This window comes from Lissotriton vulgaris, chromosome 12 (assembly GCF_964263255.1).
Source record: "Lissotriton vulgaris chromosome 12, aLisVul1.2, whole genome shotgun sequence".
Lineage (NCBI taxonomy): Eukaryota > Metazoa > Chordata > Amphibia > Caudata > Salamandridae > Lissotriton > Lissotriton vulgaris.
In genome coordinates this window covers 503,161,096-503,179,896 of record NC_141700.1, presented here as the reverse complement: position 1 = coordinate 503,179,896, position 18,801 = coordinate 503,161,096, and the positions used below count along the sequence as shown (strand labels likewise).

General features: G+C 47.5%; 1 protein-coding gene across 2 annotated transcripts in view; it reads right to left on the bottom strand.

Moving 5' to 3' along the window:
- Nucleotides 1-18,801, bottom strand: part of CENPT (centromere protein T) — a 1,372,670-nt gene that overhangs the window by 796,121 nt on the left and 557,748 nt on the right. For both annotated transcript variants that reach the window (XM_086945259.1, XM_086945260.1), the window contains exon 9: nucleotides 318-390. In XM_086945259.1, coding sequence (XP_086801385.1) covers nucleotides 318-390 — 73 coding nt within the window. The remainder of the gene's footprint in view (nucleotides 1-317; nucleotides 391-18,801) is intronic.

Genomic DNA, 18,801 nt, shown 5'->3' with positions numbered 1-18,801 from the left:
TCAAAGAATTGATAAGATTATATTTTCCAGTAATTTACAATGGGTGTTATTAATGATTATTCCAATATTTATCAAATGTTTGGAAATACAAATTAGATAGTATCATAAGATTAGCAAATATTCTTAAATAAAACAAAATTATAAAATATTACATTTAAGGATATATACGAGATTTCTATAACATGAACATATTAAAACAACTGTTGATTGTGTGGTTGGTACGTTTCACTCTGTTTTTGTATTACTTAGTAATGCAGCATTAATTCACTTTAAAAAAAGAACTGAAAGGTTAAAGGAAATCTCAAAGTTGTATATACCGTGTGAGGTCCGAAACATTGCCTGGCAAAGATACGTTAATGCTTGTCTCCTCTTGTCTGGTGCTGCTCATCTCTAATAAAAGAAGGGAAAAAACTGTAAGTCAAAAAGTTTCAGAACAGAAATAATGTCCTTTTTCCAGAATCCATAAGATCCACGCTATCCAAGAATGGGGCATTTTAAGTAAAACACCAAATCAATAAAAAGAACATTTTGTTCTTCAAAAATAGTTTCCTCAACTTCTGACAGATTTTCTCATCATATACTGATTTCCTTCACTTCAATTCTATTTTCGCAAGCTTTACCCTAAATTATACAAATACAAACAAATTGTGGTAATGTGAATGCGTAGTACAGACGACGCAGTCTCACATTTCTGCACCGGTTGAGTGAGCAAGATATTGTAGTGAGGAGCAGGAAGTTATCCTGCCTTAATATTGTGTTTTAAATCACGAAGCAGTTAGATGGGTGCAACCGTGGGGTAACTGACTATCACAAGACTCTTGGAGTTAGTGGATGATTGACAGTATCCTACCTACACTAAGGTGATCTGGTAGTTGGATGAAGACGTTCTGAGAAGACTCCCCTCAAAGACTTTGGAAACACCAAAAAAAAAACTAATCCGTTGACATCTAAAGTTAACAAGAAGAGATTGTAAATTCAACTGAACTTCCCTATTATTACTTAATCTTAGAAGATGACAGAACCATTTGAGATTGTACAGGGCCTTTGTGTATTAAATGATGCAAATAAAAGCACTATGTGAGCACTGCATCATCTGCACTACAAATTCACATTCGTACACCTTGTTTATGTATAAATACAATACATGCTTTGACGGAAATTCTTACTTTTTTTTAGCACAGTACTTTCTATAGTAATGTTCCTACACAATCACATTGGAATTGAATGAGGATAAGTAAATTTGAGAGCCCCATACCTACTGATGAACTTTCTAGGCTTGAATGAATACCATGTGACATTTTGTGCAGATTGTTACATCATTGGAAACTTGCCCTCCCCGACGTTAATCTAGTTTTCCAGCCTAGACTAACCACACAACCACAGCAACATCTATTTCAGGATGATTCTGTCTCTGCAAAAATTGATACCCACTCCTACTCGGGGCAATATATTTATCTAGATATTAAAGTAAAGGTTAACTAGCTACTAAGAAAAAGAAACTTAATCCTTATCTTAATTCTCTACCATGAATTCATCTTTGATAAACAACTCTCTCTTACTATATATGGAAGTGAAAAATATCTCAACATGAAAGCATGCCAATTCTAAAAAATAAAATACCGCTGGCTGACAAACCCACTGTAATGATAAAAATAGGCATCCCTTCTGCATAGGAAATGTATGACATTGCTCAATTAGGGAATCTATGAGCATCCCTGTCCTAGACTGTACAACAGTGTCAGATGGGCATGTAAGACCAAGTAAGAAGCTAATTAACCACTTCATTTTTATTTCGAAATAGGGGAAAGTATGATTATTCATTGATGAAAATCAGCTGTGTAGAGAAACTTGGCTTTTATATGATCGGTTTTAAAATCAAGGGTCAATACAATAATGCATGTCAAATGAGACAACTGATCTCCAAGGGGACGCTCTGTAAATCTCACAAGCTAGGAGATTCAAGTGGCCTCTTTACCTCCTGCTGAAAAGACCCATGGGTCTTAAAATTGGGTCAGTTAGATTTTTGCTAATAAACAGAGTTGTATGACTAATATGTCTGTTTATCACCTGCTTTGAGGATGCCAGACCAGCTTAGATACACCCATAATTTACAAATGGTTTAGAGTGTTTGGCATCTTTAGTCTTACCAAGGGAACATCACAAGGGCCCTTCAACGTCTAAGTGCTGAAAAGGCCTCTCTGCTAGAGAGGTGTAATTCAGGAAGGCAGATGACCAACATGCATTGTGCTAAATGTGAAAAAAAAAATGTTTTTGCATTTCCAAAAAGACATTCAACTTTATGTATATGGCACGCAACATTCCCCTGTGTGACAATTGGTACAGTATCTTACATTAGAATTAGGTACATCAGTCACAATCATTAACCCACATTATCGCACAGTACAGTGTTGACATTCTCGGGTGCATTTAGATCTCCTGTAACATCGGGAGTATTAGACAATAGATAAGCTGTTGTTGTAAAACTTTATTTCGGCCGATTAGGCCATAAAAGTGCATAATAAACATTTCCTGGATATGTACACAATTTATACAATAAAACATTATCATAGTATATACATGCTTAAGATAGATGACACATGGTGCACAATACAGATCTCTAAAGAGAGAAAAGGACCCAAACAAACATTAAAGTGCACTATGCAATAATAAAAAATAAAAAAAAAACTGCAGACAGGGTATCACAAGTTAATCCTGCCCTACGCAAGTTTTAAAAGACTTCTTCTAATATGCCACTTAGTATTTAAAAACCGTGATACTGCGAATACAATTGGAATATCAGTATCGTATTTTAAAACTCTAAATGCCTCGGCACAGCAGATAAACACTACATTTTTACCTAATCGGATTACCCAGAGTTTGCAGGGTAGCGCGTATGCCTGTCAAAAAAATGGAACGTGCAACTCTGATTCAACCATTGATTTGCAACTAGGACACACAATCAAATTCGCCGGTGCCCATGAACTGGTATACTCTGCCAGAGGTAAGTTCCCCCATCTAAATTGCGCGTACAACTTCCTCGCCACAGGTGGCTGGATTACGTCTAGAAAGGATTCCTTTATGTACGTCTCCTTTACTTGTAAAAATACCCTGGTGAACCTGCCCTCCTTAGAGCTCTCCTGTAAAAGCAGCAGATTAGATTGCCTATATAGTTTCACAAGATCCGCCCTGGATATCGTGGGGCAGAATGACTCAGGAGCTAGCCAAAGGTCCGGTAGCCCGATCCTGATGGCAAGGCTTCTAATGTGGGCCAACCATAAAGTTTTGCTGTGCTTAAGTCTGGGGAGGAGCTCGTTCAGCTCTTCTTTAAACGCACTCAACTCAGGAGTTACCCATAGACTCCTCCAAAATGTCAGGGGCCGGAGGCGATCTCTTGATCAATTGGCCTCATGCCCAAGACCATGCGGAGGGGCACCAGTGGGGTGCTACGTGGTAAACCAATGAGCTGTCTCATGAAGTTATTTTCTATCTTCATAATTTCTATGGTGGAACTATGCCCCAGAGCTCTGAACCATACATAGTAGCCCCTCTAGCTTGAGCCTTATATATCTCCACCACAGGGGCAGCTGGCTTGAAGGTTGATGATCTGAACATTTTCATTATCCCCCCCTGATGTCTGGGTGAGCCTAAGCCGTACTTTGGTAATCTGTGCCCCCCACCCAAATTGTTCGGACAATGTTATGCCCAGATAATAAAATGTCCTTACTTTATCAAGGGGAATACCGTTTAGTGAGGGGTTTGGCCGCGTACTCTTTGGGGGGTTAAAAACCATAAATTTTGTCTTGGATAAATTTATCTCCAGATCTCTCATGTTGCAAAACTGGGCAGACCCATCCAGAGTGCGTTGTATGCCTAGTGGTGACTTCGACAATAACAAAGTGTTGTCTGCATACATCAACGCAGGTATTTTCCCAGTGGCCAATTTCGGGGCATCCCCATCTTTAATATTATTTAAAAAAGCAATGAGGCCATTAACATAAAGGCAGAATAATATGGGGGCTAGAACGCAGCCCTGTCTGACCCCCTTTCTTACAGGGAAGCGCGAGGAAAGTTCTCCCAATTTGCCACATCTAACCTGGGCGTAATTATCAGCGTGTAGCCTCACCAGCACATTAAGAAGATATTGCGGACACCCAAGCTCGTCAAGCACCTCCCAGAGCTTCTTTCTTGGCATGAGATCAAAGGCGGACTTCAAATCCACAAATATGAGATAGAGGCTGCCACCCTCCATCCTCACCGTTTTCCAGAACAATAGCTGTAATCTGAATATCTGGTCCACGGTGGACATATTTGGTCTGAAGCCAGCCAGGTAGGGTCTCAAAATTCCCTGATCATCCATCCACTCCTGTATGCAGAGCAATAAGACCCTGCGCAATATTTGGCTCTATAGCTGCACGTTCCCCCTCCTCACCCGAGCTGACTAGCCTCCAAAACATTTTTAAATCATTAGCCTTAAGGGCTGTCCCCAAAGCCTTCCACCTTTCTATTTCCCAGTCTTTCTTTTCCTGATGCAGGGTTTTCCTGTGCTTAGTTCTTGCTGTCTTGATGGTTTGCCTATCATTGGCTTTCAACGCATTAACGAGCTCTTGTTTTGCTTTACGGCATTTGCTGTTATACCAAGAGCATTTGGGTCGCGCTAATTCCCTCTTGTGGGTTACCGGGAAAAGAACATCTGTCAAGGTTGTTGCTAGATCTTCATGAATTATTCTAGCCTTATCTCTGTCCTCTTTAGGTAACTCCCCCTGACCCAACATTCTCATTCTAACTATTATTGGTATGGCAAGCTGGTACACCTTTGCCATTTTAGGGAGAGATTGCCGGACATGATTCTATCTACTTTTAATCCGGTTATTAGTGGTTACTAGACCATCAATGCTAGCCACCGCTTAATACCGCTTACTCAGGGACGTGTCTTTCCCGATTTTTCTCAATTGTCCACCGTGTCTCCTTTCTAGATACGGATTTTTGAACTAGCCCAGCCGTTTTGAATAACAAGGCAGCTCTCCCCTCAGACCCTCAATCAGTTGCAACTACTCAACTTCGAGGCATCCATCACAACAAGGTAGGACCCTTTGGCTATTGTTTAGCCTGTTTAGCAAAGCAACGTTAGAGTTGTACCCGTTTTCGGGACGTTCAAACTCATTGGATCCTCATGTTTCTTTCCAGACACAGGTTGGTCTTGAAAATAAAGTAGCTCCATCTTGGACTCTTAATATCTTAAAAGTACTCGGATACCCTCAGATTGCAACCCACGGCTGGTTTCTAAGCATTCTGGTCACACCCTGACCTGCAACTCTTAGCAGGTAAAGACCTCACAGATAACATGTCCTCATGGTTAGCCCTCAGTGTTTTTAACTTTGTTCCCGGGCGGTATTTCCCCGCCACGGTTCTGTTAGGGACATACTGCCCTGTGATAATTAATTTTGACCTTTAAATTTTCTCTTTAACCCTAGGAGGTTTGCCCATCCCCTCTCCCCCGCTCGTCCTGAAGAAGACCCGCACTGTAAGGATCAATTATCCTACAATACACTGGGTCGAAACGTAGACTGTTCATCTACCCACCCTCAACTCCTATCACCGGCGTGATTTGTACGGCTTCATAGGAGCTTGACTCTTTTGAAAATTTCCAGACTTTTTGGTTATTGTATATGACCCTGATTGGATAGGGATCATTCAGAATTCATACCAGAATCCCAATGTATGTTTCTTGTCCTTATTGAATGTAAAGTGAGTCACAACTTTCTTGTTAACTTTACTACTTCCCCTTTCCTCCTCCTTCTCTATGGGCACATGAACCAATTACAATTAAGTGTGTAATTTGATCTTCTTTATTGAATAACTCGACTATGATGACATGAACAATTTTGATTTTTTCCTTTTAATTTTTTGAAAAATTTCTTGATTTTTCCCTGTTCTTCACCTACTCCATATCTGTTGGGGACCCCTCTGTTTATAATAATTAAATACCCAGGTCCCTTTGACTATTCGGGTTCAACCCTGTTCTGTAATATAATATAGCCACCGGGTTTGGGCTGTTGACAGCTATGCCCAAATTCTCCAGCTTCAATGTTACATTCAGAGCATTATGGTCACTGTCCCATGTTCTTGTTTCCACCATAATATAATCAATTAACGATAGGTGACCCTCGCGATTAAATGTGGATTTACCTGGGATGTCAGACTTAGTTCTCCCGTTGCGTGCCCTTAAAGAGTTGGACAGCGTGAATGAGTTGATTTGTATGGCTAAAGATGACCAGGCTTTAATTGGGGTGATCTGTGGTTCAGGAATTGACCAATAAAGGTCTTCTTCAGAGGGGTTTCTCTGAGTATTGTCAGTTAAGGGTTCGTACTGACAATCAAAGTCACCTCCCAAGATTAACCAAATTGCCGGATCCAGGGTTGAGAGATAGTGGCTAAGCTGGTCTATAGTATCAGATTCTCGTCTATTGACTACCGGTCTAGAATAGACATTGATTAGGGCAATTTTCGTCTTATCAAGGAATGACAGAAGGTACATTGAATGTTGTTATTGGGAGTTATCATGTGTTCTGCCTTACATCCAAGATGTGTGTCCACCCAAGTCGTCAGCCCACCCGACGGGTGCCCTCTCCCGCCCTTTGTGGCCAAGATGTTAAATGGGGCAAATCCTACCCTATGATGTTCTTCGCAGGCCCAGGTTTCTTGGAATATGCAGATATCTTGGTTGTCCCCAAAGGTTCCCCATTCTGGACATGAGAATTTATTTTTCAGACCTGCTAAATTCCAGGAGTGAATTCGTAGGTCCCTCTTCCCCCGCGGAACCTCGTTACAAGGCGAATGGTGAGAGTGATATACAGCTTCATGGATCCTATCTGGTCTTGCAGATGCCTCACTACATCCTCCTCTGACAATACGACCCGGTTGAAAATCAGGGGGGATGAGTGCAGCGTCCCCCGTTTGGTGGCCGTTTACTAGTTGGGTGGCATGCACATAGTCCAATGCCCCACCGCTAGTTGCATTCAAACTACTCTCAGTGTGACTTTCTTTGATGAAGGGATTGAGTGGTAAGATGCGACCAAACATCTTTTGGCCTTGATTTTGTTGGGAGTTCTTCAGCATAACACGTCAATTGGTCTCGGGAGAACACCAAGTCCTTTATCCAGGTTTCAAATTTCGGTGACCATTTACTATCCCACGTTTGTGGCACTTTCTTCTTAGCTAGTAATACTGCAATTAACACCAGTTTCCTATTCTGCGGTTTTATGTGTTGCACCAAACCTAGCAGACAGCACAGAGGGGAGCAATCTACCTTGTACCGCACCATGGTTGTTAACGCTTGTGTAACCAGCGGCCAAAAATCATGGACTTTTGAGCAAAATCGAGCGGAGCTGCGAGAAGAAATCCATCGTTAATTTGATGGGGACATTTGGGAAGAGGTAAAGGTACCGGGGGAGAACAACCATTTTTATTAGTGATATTCTATATGCGAGAGAGAGGGGCCGACCTATCCATCTATTCACTTGGTCTTCTGGGGCGGACAGAACCTTGCCATAGTACTCCCTCAGCACTATTTCCGGATCAGAGTGCACCCAGACCCCTCAATACCTTACAGGTTCCGTTGACCATTCAAGAGGATATTCAATTTGAAACTGCAACGTACCAGGTGTGAGTGGGAAGACAGGATTTACCCCAGTTAATTAAGAGCCCCGACAAATGCTAATATTTAATGTATTCCCGGATAAGCACATGCAGAATCATGTATAAAACCATATCGTCTGCATACATGGAAATTATCAGGGGGCGTTGGTTAAATTGCAGCGCGGCTCTCGCGTACCTCCGACGCACCACGCAGGCCAAGGGCTTCATAACAATAGCAAAAAGTATGGGGGAGAGTGGGCACCCCTGCCTGGTTCCTTTGTACATTTTAAAGGGCTTAGAGTGACAATTATTGATACGCACCCTTGCTATCGGTGCTGTATACAGGATCTCTATCCATCGTATGAATGGAAATGGCAGGCCCATCCTCCGCAGCGTGGCAAACATATACCCCATCTGACTGAATCAAAGGCCTTAGCAGCGTCAAGTAACACCGCCACCGCTTATATTCCAGATCTAATTGATGTAGAACTGCAAATAGAGTGCGCAAGTTATGAGGCGTTGAACGGGACGGCGCAAAGCCTGATTGGCCGGGGAGAACCAGGGCTGGGAGCAAAGGCCGTAATTTAGTGGCAATAGCCTTGACAATTATTTTGGTATCTATATTCAACAAAAACAGCGGTCAATATGACTCACAACTATCTGCCTGTTTCCCTGTCTTCAGCAAAGTGACGATTAATGCTTCTCTGAGAGTGGGAGGGAGCAAGCCTATTTTGTATGCCTCACTGTACATATTTACCAGGTGCAGAGCCAGGATCTCTACATACTCCTTGTAGAATTCCCCCGGCAGACCATCCATACCCACAGCCTTACCAGATGGTAAGGATCATATGGCCTCTTTCACATCCTCTACTGTGAGGGGTTGCACTAGGTTCTCCCGTTGGCCATTCGAGAGCCAAGCCAAAGCTATCTCTTCAAAGAAGTCTCGGATCTCATCACTGCCGGCTTCATCTCCTAAGCTATAAAGGGATGCATAATAGACCCGAAAGCACTCCACAATATCTGGGGCGTTATGATAGGTTATACCATCCGTCCCTTCTATCTTTGTGACATATTCCTGAAATCTCCCCCCCTCCCCTGCGTTTGGCGGCTAGTGTGTGGCCTGGGCGACCGCCCTCACCATACGACCTAGCCCTCCAGCTTCTGGACATGTGTTGGATTTCTTGTTCAGCAGTCTTGTTATATTCGGTCACTAGTGGACTGATCTCTGCAGCGTGTGTGGGTTCAGTGTGTTAGCATATTCCCTCTCATTGGGCATTATCTCTGTCTCAATATGTTTCATACGTGACCATAATGACTTCAATACCCCAGGCTGTACCCCAATGCAGGTCCCTCTGATAGTTGGCTTAAAGGCTTCCCAGAGCATGCCTGCGCCCTAGACGGTACCTACATTCTCTTCAAAGAACAGTTCGATAGCCTGGTGTAATACTTCCTTAAATACTGGATCTAGGAGAGATGACGGTTGTAGGCGCCACTGAAATGGTTGAGGATGCCTAGCCGGAATATCTACGTCTAATGCTACAGGGGCATGGACCGAGACTGTTCATGCCAAATGCTTGACCCCAGTTACCCAGGACGTCATTGACTCCGAGAGGAGCCAGTAGGCCAGTCTGGACCAAGAGTTGTGTACTGCTGAAGTAAAGGTCCCCTCCCTAGTAGTTGGATGTCTGTCTCTCAAGATGTCTTTCATGTGGAATGTATGCACAATATCCTAAATCTCTTTAGGCGATCTCTTTCCCTGCCACACTGTGGTAGCACTTCTGTCCATGTCTGGATCTAGATACGTATTCATGTCACCCCCCATATCACTAAATCAGAGAGTAGTTTAAATAATTTGGCTTCAAGGTACTGATAAATATCAGGGTCGTCAATATTAGGACCAAATGTGTTGATAATAGTGAGTACTGTTCCCACCAGATTTCCCTGTATCAATGTGAAGCGGCCTAGGTGATCCGATTCTGTAGACAACAGTTTAAAGGGTGTCCCTTTTTTAACCAATATCATTACCACTCTCGCATAGCTGGAATATGAGGTGGCCCCCTTTACCATCGCCCAGCGTCCACCTATCCTACCCTCTCCTCCCCCTATCAGGTGGGTCTCCTGTAGGAGTGCCAGGTGCAATTGGTGTCTGTCCAGATAAGCAAACATCTGTCTTATCTTTTTCGGATTATTCAAACCTCTCACATTCCATGTCAACAGCCGAATGTCACCCTCGGTCATTTCCATGTGTTGTGTGGGGTAATTTGGTGCGTGTACCGCTCAGTATTCACCAAGTGACTGGATCATATTGTAGTGTACTTCCTATATTCCCAATAGGCTCTGCGCATTGGAATAATATATACTGTAGTTTAGACGTAGGACTGAGGTCGACTAAGTCTCTACCGAATATATTAGACTTAATTGTGAGTGCCAGCTAGCTCAGAGGTCACTAGAAACTTTCTCGAATAAACAAGAAGGGGTTAGTCTCTGACAGCCATATAACATGACAACTTTGTTTCCCCAGAATGAAACGTATCTCTAGAGTCGCGGAAACAATAGACGGCTATTTCACTCAGTCAATCGTGCATGCTTAGTTTCACCAGAATTGCTTTAGAAATAGAGAGACAGGCGTTTTCAATAAAAGTATTTATTGAACAGTCTTATTTCTTAAGCATGAGCAATGCACTTCTACAATTGAAATGCTAGTTAAGTACAAGGCATATAATACGAATAGTATTATAAAATAATACTGTAAAAGCATGATATGGTTTCTAAGCCATAAACATAAAATACATAAAATGCATAAAATACATACTGTTGGACTTGGCCCTTAAGGCAGGTTCACCCCTAATCTTTTTGCTTTAGATCTGTGATATGCGTGGATGATTTTCTGGTCTTTGCGCACTTTTTCTCTGTGTCCCAGAGTAAAGTGCGTGCATGTAGTTAGGCTGGCCTGCTCTCCCATAGGGATGCATGGGGAATGTCTGTGTCCCTAGTAATTCCTGATGCGTGGGGAGTGCGTGCTCGAATTTGGTATGTGCGAGTTCGTGGGAATGAATGCTTCGCAATGGTGTATGTGGTATGTGTGTGTCACGTGTAGAAATGCCATTTCTAGTACTTGGCATATTACTGTAAAATATGTCTGCAGTGTGATTGGCTGGAGCTGGCTGGTGAGCCTGGCTCCAGGAAGGCTGGATGGGTCTGCCCGGTGGTGAGTGTGAGATTAGCATGCTTGATGGCTTGGGAGGAGTGCCCCTGGTCCCTGATGGGCCTGGACTTTCCCCACACAATGCTGGCTCCACCCCCTGTGGTGCGACTGATGTCCCTAGCCCTGCCAGTGAATAGAGAGGGTGGTTGAGGTAAACAGAGTACTTCAAAACCAGCTGCGACTGGTTTTCCCCCACCCTGCACCCTGAGACAAAGGGGTTTTTCTGTATAAGAAGGGGCTGTGTCCCCATACAATTTGTCCTGTCTTTGGTTTTCTTCCAGGATCTTGCCAGAGGGGGCTGCTGCTGCTGCAGGGGCCAAGAGGACCGCCACTTGGCTGTCTCCCTGCCTGGAGACCCAGTGGGCTGGCTCTGGCCCTGCCTTGCCCCTCTGCCTGCCTCCAGACCCTGCTGGAGCATTGCTGTGCCTGGAGGCGCCCTGACTTTGATTTATAGCGCTAGGCGCGCTTTATTTCCCTTGAAGCGCCGAGCGCGCTTCCCTTGGCGCTTGAGAGCGCTGTGCCTCGACCTTCAGCGCTTGGGAGCGCTTTATTTGCATTGCCGGTGCCCACCCGGCATTGGAGCCGAATTGCCGATTTTTGGGCGAGCGAGTGCCCACCTCGCTTTATCTTTTAATTTGAGAGCCGGTGCCACCCGGCATTGCCCCGTGTTATTTTATTTATTTTCGAGCCGGTGCCCACCCGGCATTGCCAAGAAATCACCGCCGCAGCCCGGGAGCACTGGAAGCTGTTGCCGGGCCGCTGCCTTCCGCGACCCGGAAGTCCCGCCTCCTGACCCCCAGGGCCGCGCTGCCATTGGCGGCCCCGGCGGAAGTCAGGCGGCGTGCAGGAGAGACAGGTCCAGGCAGGAGGCGAGAGGAGCAGCCGGCTCCGTCCTCGAGGCTCCCGAGTGGAGGGGAGCCCGGCCGCGGTCGCAGCCGAGCCGCCGAGGAGCCGTCCTGCCACCCAGAGACCCGGTGAGTGCCTGCAGAGGAGAGGGGCGTCGGGACACATTGTCGGTGTCCGCCCCTCCCCCGTAGCGCGATCTTGCGCGCACTGCTGCGTGAAGCCCGAGGGCTTCAGGGGGCATTTTTCTTGATCCTGAGTCCCCCGTGAGGGACTCCAACGCCCCCCATTTGTGTTTGCGAGCCTGCAAAGCTCTGAGGGGCCATTCTGTTCTTTGAGCCTGAGAGAGGCTCCACCTGCCCGCATTGGTCCTTTTTCGAGCCCCGAGAGGCTCCAGAGGCCACAGTTGTTGCCGAGCCCGGCGAGGCTCATTGCCCTACCTGCATTTACGAGCCCCGAAGCTCGAGGGGGCATTTCATTGATTAAGAGCGCTGAAGCTCTAGATCGCACATTTGCTTTGCGAGCCCTGAGAGGCTCTAGGGAGACACAGGCAGCTAGTTGGTTGTAGCCCCGAGGCTCCCACACTGTGTCTCCCCACCTTGTTCTTGAGCCCTCCTGGCTCCAACGTTGCCCTAACCTTTCCTGTTTAACAACTGTCCAGCACTTAGTGGACAGTTGCCACGTTTAGGTTTGTGTGCTGTGCTGCCTGCGCAGCTTCCCTGACACTGAGACTCAGGGCATTCCGCCCCTTTCGAGGCCGGTTGGCCTGAGGGACCTTTTTGAGTGTTGTGCTTTGTGCACCCCGCGCATTATAATTTCTGTGTATGTGATTCTTGCGCAAAATGTTCTAATCTGCACCTCTGTGTTTAATACCTCATGTGCAATTGTTGACATCCCACTTTAGGTTTATCCACTGTGCTAATTGTGACCTGCATAGAGGATTGTTGATGTTTCATTTTATGTTTAGGTTTCCTTCCCTTTGCTAAGAGTGAATTGCTTAGGTGTTGGTATTCCTTTTTTTTAGGTCCTGCTGAGAAGGTCCTAGTTACCTGCGTGATTGCCTACAGTGTGTTAGGGTTGCGTAGGAGGTCTTTACTCTGTTCCAGTGATTACTGGATGTGTGTTGCAATTATAATTTTGGTGCTAATCATTCTAATGTTTATGTCCTAAGTGTGTACCTACCAGTAGTATTTTCTGACAAGTGCCTACCCCTGACAGTGGTCCATGTGGCCCTGTCCTGGACATAATTCCCCTTGTAAATTCTGCCCATGCCCCTGGCACAGTGTAAAGTTTGTGTGTTATCTAATGTGTTTTGTTTATTATAATACAAAGGCTATTTTTTTTATATATCCTTGTGTGGAGTTTTCCTTTGTGGTGGGCCTTGGGTGTTGTTGCTGGGGTGCATGCGCAAATACTTAACTCATACCGCCTCCAAGTTTAGCCTAGACTGCTCGCGCCACGTTACCTAGAGGGTGAGCGGGGGTTACCTTGGTGTGTGACTCCCTTGCCCTGACCTTTAGAAATGGCGATCCCTGACTGACCTCGACGCGAGTCTCGGCCAGCCAGGGTCCCGTTTCTAACATTGGCGGCAAGCGGTGAGGATAAGGATTTGTGTTTGCGCTGAACCACAGTGGCGACAGGCCACACTTCAAAGCTCTGCATTTTTTAGATAACCACATTTTGGGGATTATTGTTTTTTAGGGAAGTTCAGTTTTGCTCCTCCTGAAAGGTGTCACTTTGTATTTTGTCCAGTACCTTGTTCCCCGCCCTGCTCCCAGAGTTTGGTACCTGTGTCGCTAGTGGTCAGGTTGAGAGAATCAGGGGTGGTAGAAACTGCCTTACCAGTCCGAGGGGAGGGTTGTGTGTGAATGAGTGTGTGTTACGCTGGACAGTGGAGTGCAAGTTCTCGGATAGGAATCTTGCTGAATTTTGTGATTGTATTCTCCTGTTTAGCTCAGACCCCCAGGTTCCCTGTGTCAAACTTTTCCCGAGAACGTCCGCCAAAATGGAGCCAGTTTTTGATCTCTGTAGTCTGTTTAGGTACAGTAGATTAGAGCTGGTCAGATTCTGCGAAAAGGGAGGCATAGAGGTGAGTGAGTTGGTTACTCAGTCCCAGCTTAGGGACAGCCTGATCCAATGGCAAAAGGGTCAGTGGGAGCTCGAGCACAGTGAGAGAGATAGGGTCCGGGCCGCACGCCATGAGGGTGGTGAGTCTGTGGGGAACCCTGAAGATTCTGTTGATGAATGTGAGTTGGATGGTGATGACAGTGGATGGATGTCAGCAGAGAGTGATGACCCCATAGATAGGGAGTCCCTTGCTGGGTCCATTGTCAGTACCAGCGCACCATCCCTTTCCCTGTCCCCAGAGGAGTGGTTGGATAGGAAGGAAGAGAGGGAGTATCAGCTAGCGTTGGAACAGCTCAGGTTGGAGCATGTCAAGCTAGAGGCTGAGAGGGCCTTGTTCAGGGAGAAGGTAGCCCAAGAGAGTAGGTTACCCCCTGAGTGCATTTGTAATTGTCTGGATTCCCCAGGGAGGGTGGAGTCCGGTGGTGGCAGCTTTTTAAGTGTTGGTGTTGACAGTCCCACTCCCAGTTCCCCGAGTATGGTACCTGCTTCCCCCGCAGAGGAGTTTGGGTTGAAGTTCAGGAGACTTAGGAAACTGCATCATCAGTCTTGGGAAGACTTTGAAGATGAGTGTTGTGGAGCACTGTTTGATTGGAGAAAGACTCACGTGAACGGCAAGTCTGGCAGTTTGTTTAGCATGGTTGTCACAGAGCACCTGCTCAGTTATTGTGTGCCAGAGTTGCGCCAGCACCTGTTGAAGTTTGGATCGTTTATTGCATGTGAGCTTGCAGCGGAAGCAGACTGATGGGAAGGTGCAAGAGGTTCCTTAGCGCCGCCAGTGAGTGATTCCAATAATAGTGGGTCAGGTTTTCTCCAACCCAGCGTGGTGGAGGAGGGTGAGAGTAGCCCAGCTAGGTCTCAGTATAGTGAGGAGGGTGTAGGGGCTTGCTGTCTGTCTCAGTGGAGCGGAAGTGAGTGTGAGACCGAGAGTCCCCAGATGCCCGAAGCCCTGCCTCAGAGCCTGGATGGTTTCTTTAGGGAACACCAGGGTGGGGACCTATGCTTACCTGTTAGTCCACTTGAGGGAGATCTCCTAGTGTGTGGGGGACCTGGAGCATCTGTGAGCGGAGCTTCTGTAGTTGTGGAGTCTGGCAGTACTGCTCCAGGAGGGAGAGTACAGAAGTCCAGTGAAAAGAGTGATTGGGGAGTGACCTGTGAGTCCTCAGAAGTCCTGGAGTGCCAGGCAGTAATTCTACCGAAGATTCTAGACCGGAGGTTGGAGGTCCAGGTTCAGGGTTTGCCTGACCTGAAGGGTGGGAGTACTGTAACCAGTATCCTGACCAGTTCTTTCTCCAGAGGTACCGCCCCGGTTGGGAGGGAGCAGGACTCTGGAAGGGGGTGCAGAGGGTGGGAAAGCCCACCTCTGACCCCGGTACCACCTGAGGGGTTAAACCCTGGGTTGGGAGAGTGGTGTTTAGAGGGTACCCCTCGCAGGAGGCGGAGGAACCCTAGGAGAAGAGGTAAGGGGAAGAGAGCCTTCCCTGTGACTCCTGGTTCACCTAAGGTTGTAGACCCTAGGCTGGAGAACCAGTGGCAGTCTAGCCCTGTCTTGCAGACAGGAAGAGTGGAAAATGGCTGTTATGTGCCAGGGGTTACTACCCCCCACTTGGTGAGTTGGCAGGAACCAGTGGCACCTGGGTGGCCTAGGGCCTGGTCCTGGCCGAGGGCAGCTGGAGAGTACCAGTGGGGTAATCCAGTGAGTCCCTACCATAGTTTTAGAAAGAACCCCAGGGGTTCACAGTGGCGTAAAACAGGAGGGTGTCCCTGCAGTTGTGGGCCCGCGTCCGTTTTTTATCGCCCCAAGCAGGGAAGTCCATCACGGTGGTGATTGGTCTGCCCTGCGTTTTGGCTGGAAGGGGGTTGTGTTTGACTTGGCCCTTAAGGCAGGTTCACCCCTAATCTTTTTGCTTTAGATCTGTGATATGCGTGGATGATTTTCTGGTCTGTGCGCACTTTTTCTGTGTCCCAGAGTAAAGTGCGTGCATGTAGTTAGGCTGGCCTGCTCTCCCATAGGGATGCATGGGGAATGTCTGTGTCCCTAGTAATTCCTGATGCGTGGGGAGTGCGTGCTCGAATTTGGTATGTGCGAGTTCGTGGGAATGAATGCTTCGCAATGGTGTATGTGGTATGTGTGTGTCACGTGTAGAAATGCCATTTCTAGTACTTGGCATATTACTGTAAAATATGTCTGCAGTGTGATTGGCTGGAGCTGGCTGGTGAGCCTGGCTCCAGGAAGGCTGGATGGGTCTGCCCGGTGGTGAGTGTGAGATTAGCATGCTTGATGGCTTGGGAGGAGTGCCCCTGGTCCCTGATGGGCCTGGACTTTCCCCACACAATGCTGGCTCCACCCCCTGTGGTGCGACTGATGTCCCTAGCCCTGCCAGTGAATAGAGAGGGTGGTTGAGGTAAACAGAGTACTTCAAAACCAGCTGCGACTGGTTTTCCCCCACCCTGCACCCTTAGACAAAGGGGTTTTTCTGTATAAGAAGGGGCTGTGTCCCCATACAATTTGTCCTGTCTTAGGTTTTCTTCCAGGATCTTGCCAGAGGGGGCTGCTGCTGCTGCAGGGGCCAAGAGGACCGCCACTTGGCTGTCTCCCTGCCTGGACACCCAGTGTGCTGGCTCTGGCCCTGCCTTGCCCCTCTGCCTGCCTCCAGACCCTGCTGGAGCTTTGCTGTGCCTGGAGGCGCCCTGACTTTGATTTATAGCGCTAGGCGCGCTTTATTTCCCTTGAAGCGCCGAGCGCGCTTCCCTTGGCGCTTGAGAGAGCTGTGCCTCGACCTTCAGCGCTTGGGAGCGCTTTATTTGCATTGCCGGTGCCCACCCGGCATTGGAGCCGAATTGCCGATTTTTGGGCGAGCGAGTGCCCACCTCGCTTTATCTTTTAATTTGAGAGCCGGTGCCACCCGGCATTGCCCCGTGTTATTTTATTTATTTTCGAGCCGGTGCCCACCCGGCATTGCCAAGAAATCACTGCCGCAGCCCGGGAGCACTGGAAGCTGTTGCCAGGCCGCTGCCTTCCGTGACCCGGAAGTCCCGCCTCCTGACCCCCAGGGCCGCGCTGCCATTGGCAGCCCCGGCGGAAGTCAGGCGGCGTGCAGGAGAGACCGGTCCAGGCGGGAGGCGAGAGGAGCAGCCGGCTCCGTCCTCGAGGCTCCCGAGTGGAGGGGAGCCCGGCCGCGGTCCCAGCCGAGCCGCCAAGGAGCCGTCCTGCCACCCAGAGACCCGGTGAGTGCCGGCAGAGGAGAGGGGCGTCGGGACACATTGTCGGTGTCCGCCCCTCCCCCAGTAGCGCGATCTTGCGCGCACTGCTGCGTGAAGCCCGAGGGCTTCAGGGGGCATTTTTCTTGATCCTGAGTCCCCCGTGAGGGACTCCAACGCCCCCCATTTGTGTTTGCGAGCCTGCAAGGCTCTGAGGGGCCATTCTGTTCTTTGAGCCTGATAGAGGCTCCACCTGCCCGCATTGGTCCTTTTTCGAGCCCCGAGAGGCTCCAGAGGCCACAGTTGTTGCCGAGCCCGGCGAGGCTCATTGCCCTACCTGCATTTACGAGCCCCGAGGCTCGAGGGGGCATTTCATTGATTAAGAGCGCTGAAGCTCTAGATCGCACATTTGCTTTGCGAGCCCTGAGAGGCTCTAGGGAGACACAGGCAGCTAATTGGTTGTAGCCCCGAGGCTCCCACACTGTGTCTCCCCACCTTGTTCTTGAGCCCTCCTGGCTCCAACGTTGCCCTAACCTTTCCTGTTTAACAACTGTCCAGCACTTAGTGGACAGTTGCCACGTTTAGGTTTGTGTGCTGTGCTGCCTGCGCAGCTTCCCTGACACTGAGACTCAGGGCATTCCGCCCCTTTCGAGGCCGGTTGGCCTGAGGGACCTTTTTGAGTGTTGTGCTTTGTGCACCCCGCGCATTGTAATTTCTGTGTATGTGATTCTTGCGCAAAATGTTCTAATCTGCACCTCTGTGTTTAATACCTCATGTGCAATTGTTGACATCCCACTTTAGGTTTATCCACTCTGCTAAATGTGACCTGCATAGAGGATTGGTGATGTCCCATTTTATGTTATCCACTCTGCTAAATGTGACCTGCATAGAGGATTGTTGATGTTTCCTTTTATGTTTAGGTTTCCTTCCCTTTGCTAAGAGTGAATTGCTTAGGTGTTGGTATTCCTTTTTTTTAGGTCCTGCTGAGAAGGTCCTAGTTACCTGCGTGATTGCCTACAGTGTGTTAGGGTTGCGTAGGAGGTCTTTACTCTGTTCCAGTGATTACTGGATGTGTGTTGCATTTATAATTTTGGTGCTAATCATTCTAATGTTTATGTCCTAAGTGTGTACCTACCAGTAGTATTTTCTGACAAGTGCCTACCCCTGACAGTGGTCCATGTGGCCCTGTCCTGTACATAATTCCCCTTGTAAATTCTGCCCGTGCCCCTGGCACAGTGTAAAGTTTGTGTGTTATCTAATGTGTTTTGTTTATTATAATACAAAGGCTATTTTTTTATATATCCTTGTGTGGAGTTTTCCTTTGTGGTGGGCCTTGGGTGTTGTTGCTGGGGTGCGTGCGCAAATACTTAACTCATACCGCCTCCAAGTTTAGCCTAGACTGCTCGCGCCACGTTACCTAGAGGGTGAGCGGGGGTTACCTTGGTGTGTGACTCCCTTGCCCTGACCTTTAGAAATGGCGATCCCTGACTGACCTCGACGCGAGTCTTGGCCAGCCAGGGTCCCGTTTCTAACACATACAGTAATAAAATGATGGCTAAAAGTACTCAACTGGTGCTTCTAATGTACGCCTACCCCAGGGTACCTAACCTAAGCCTAGTACGAGGGAGGAGTAACTGAGGAGTAGTTTAAGTTTTAGTATTTCTCTGCCAAGAATCTGTTCAAGAATTCTCTAGGGATCTAATCAGCTCCGTACCTTGGTTTTAGAATGATAGAGGTCTGGTATCTCTCTCTCGGGACTCGATCTCCCAGCAACCCGCAAGGGTAGCCTGGAA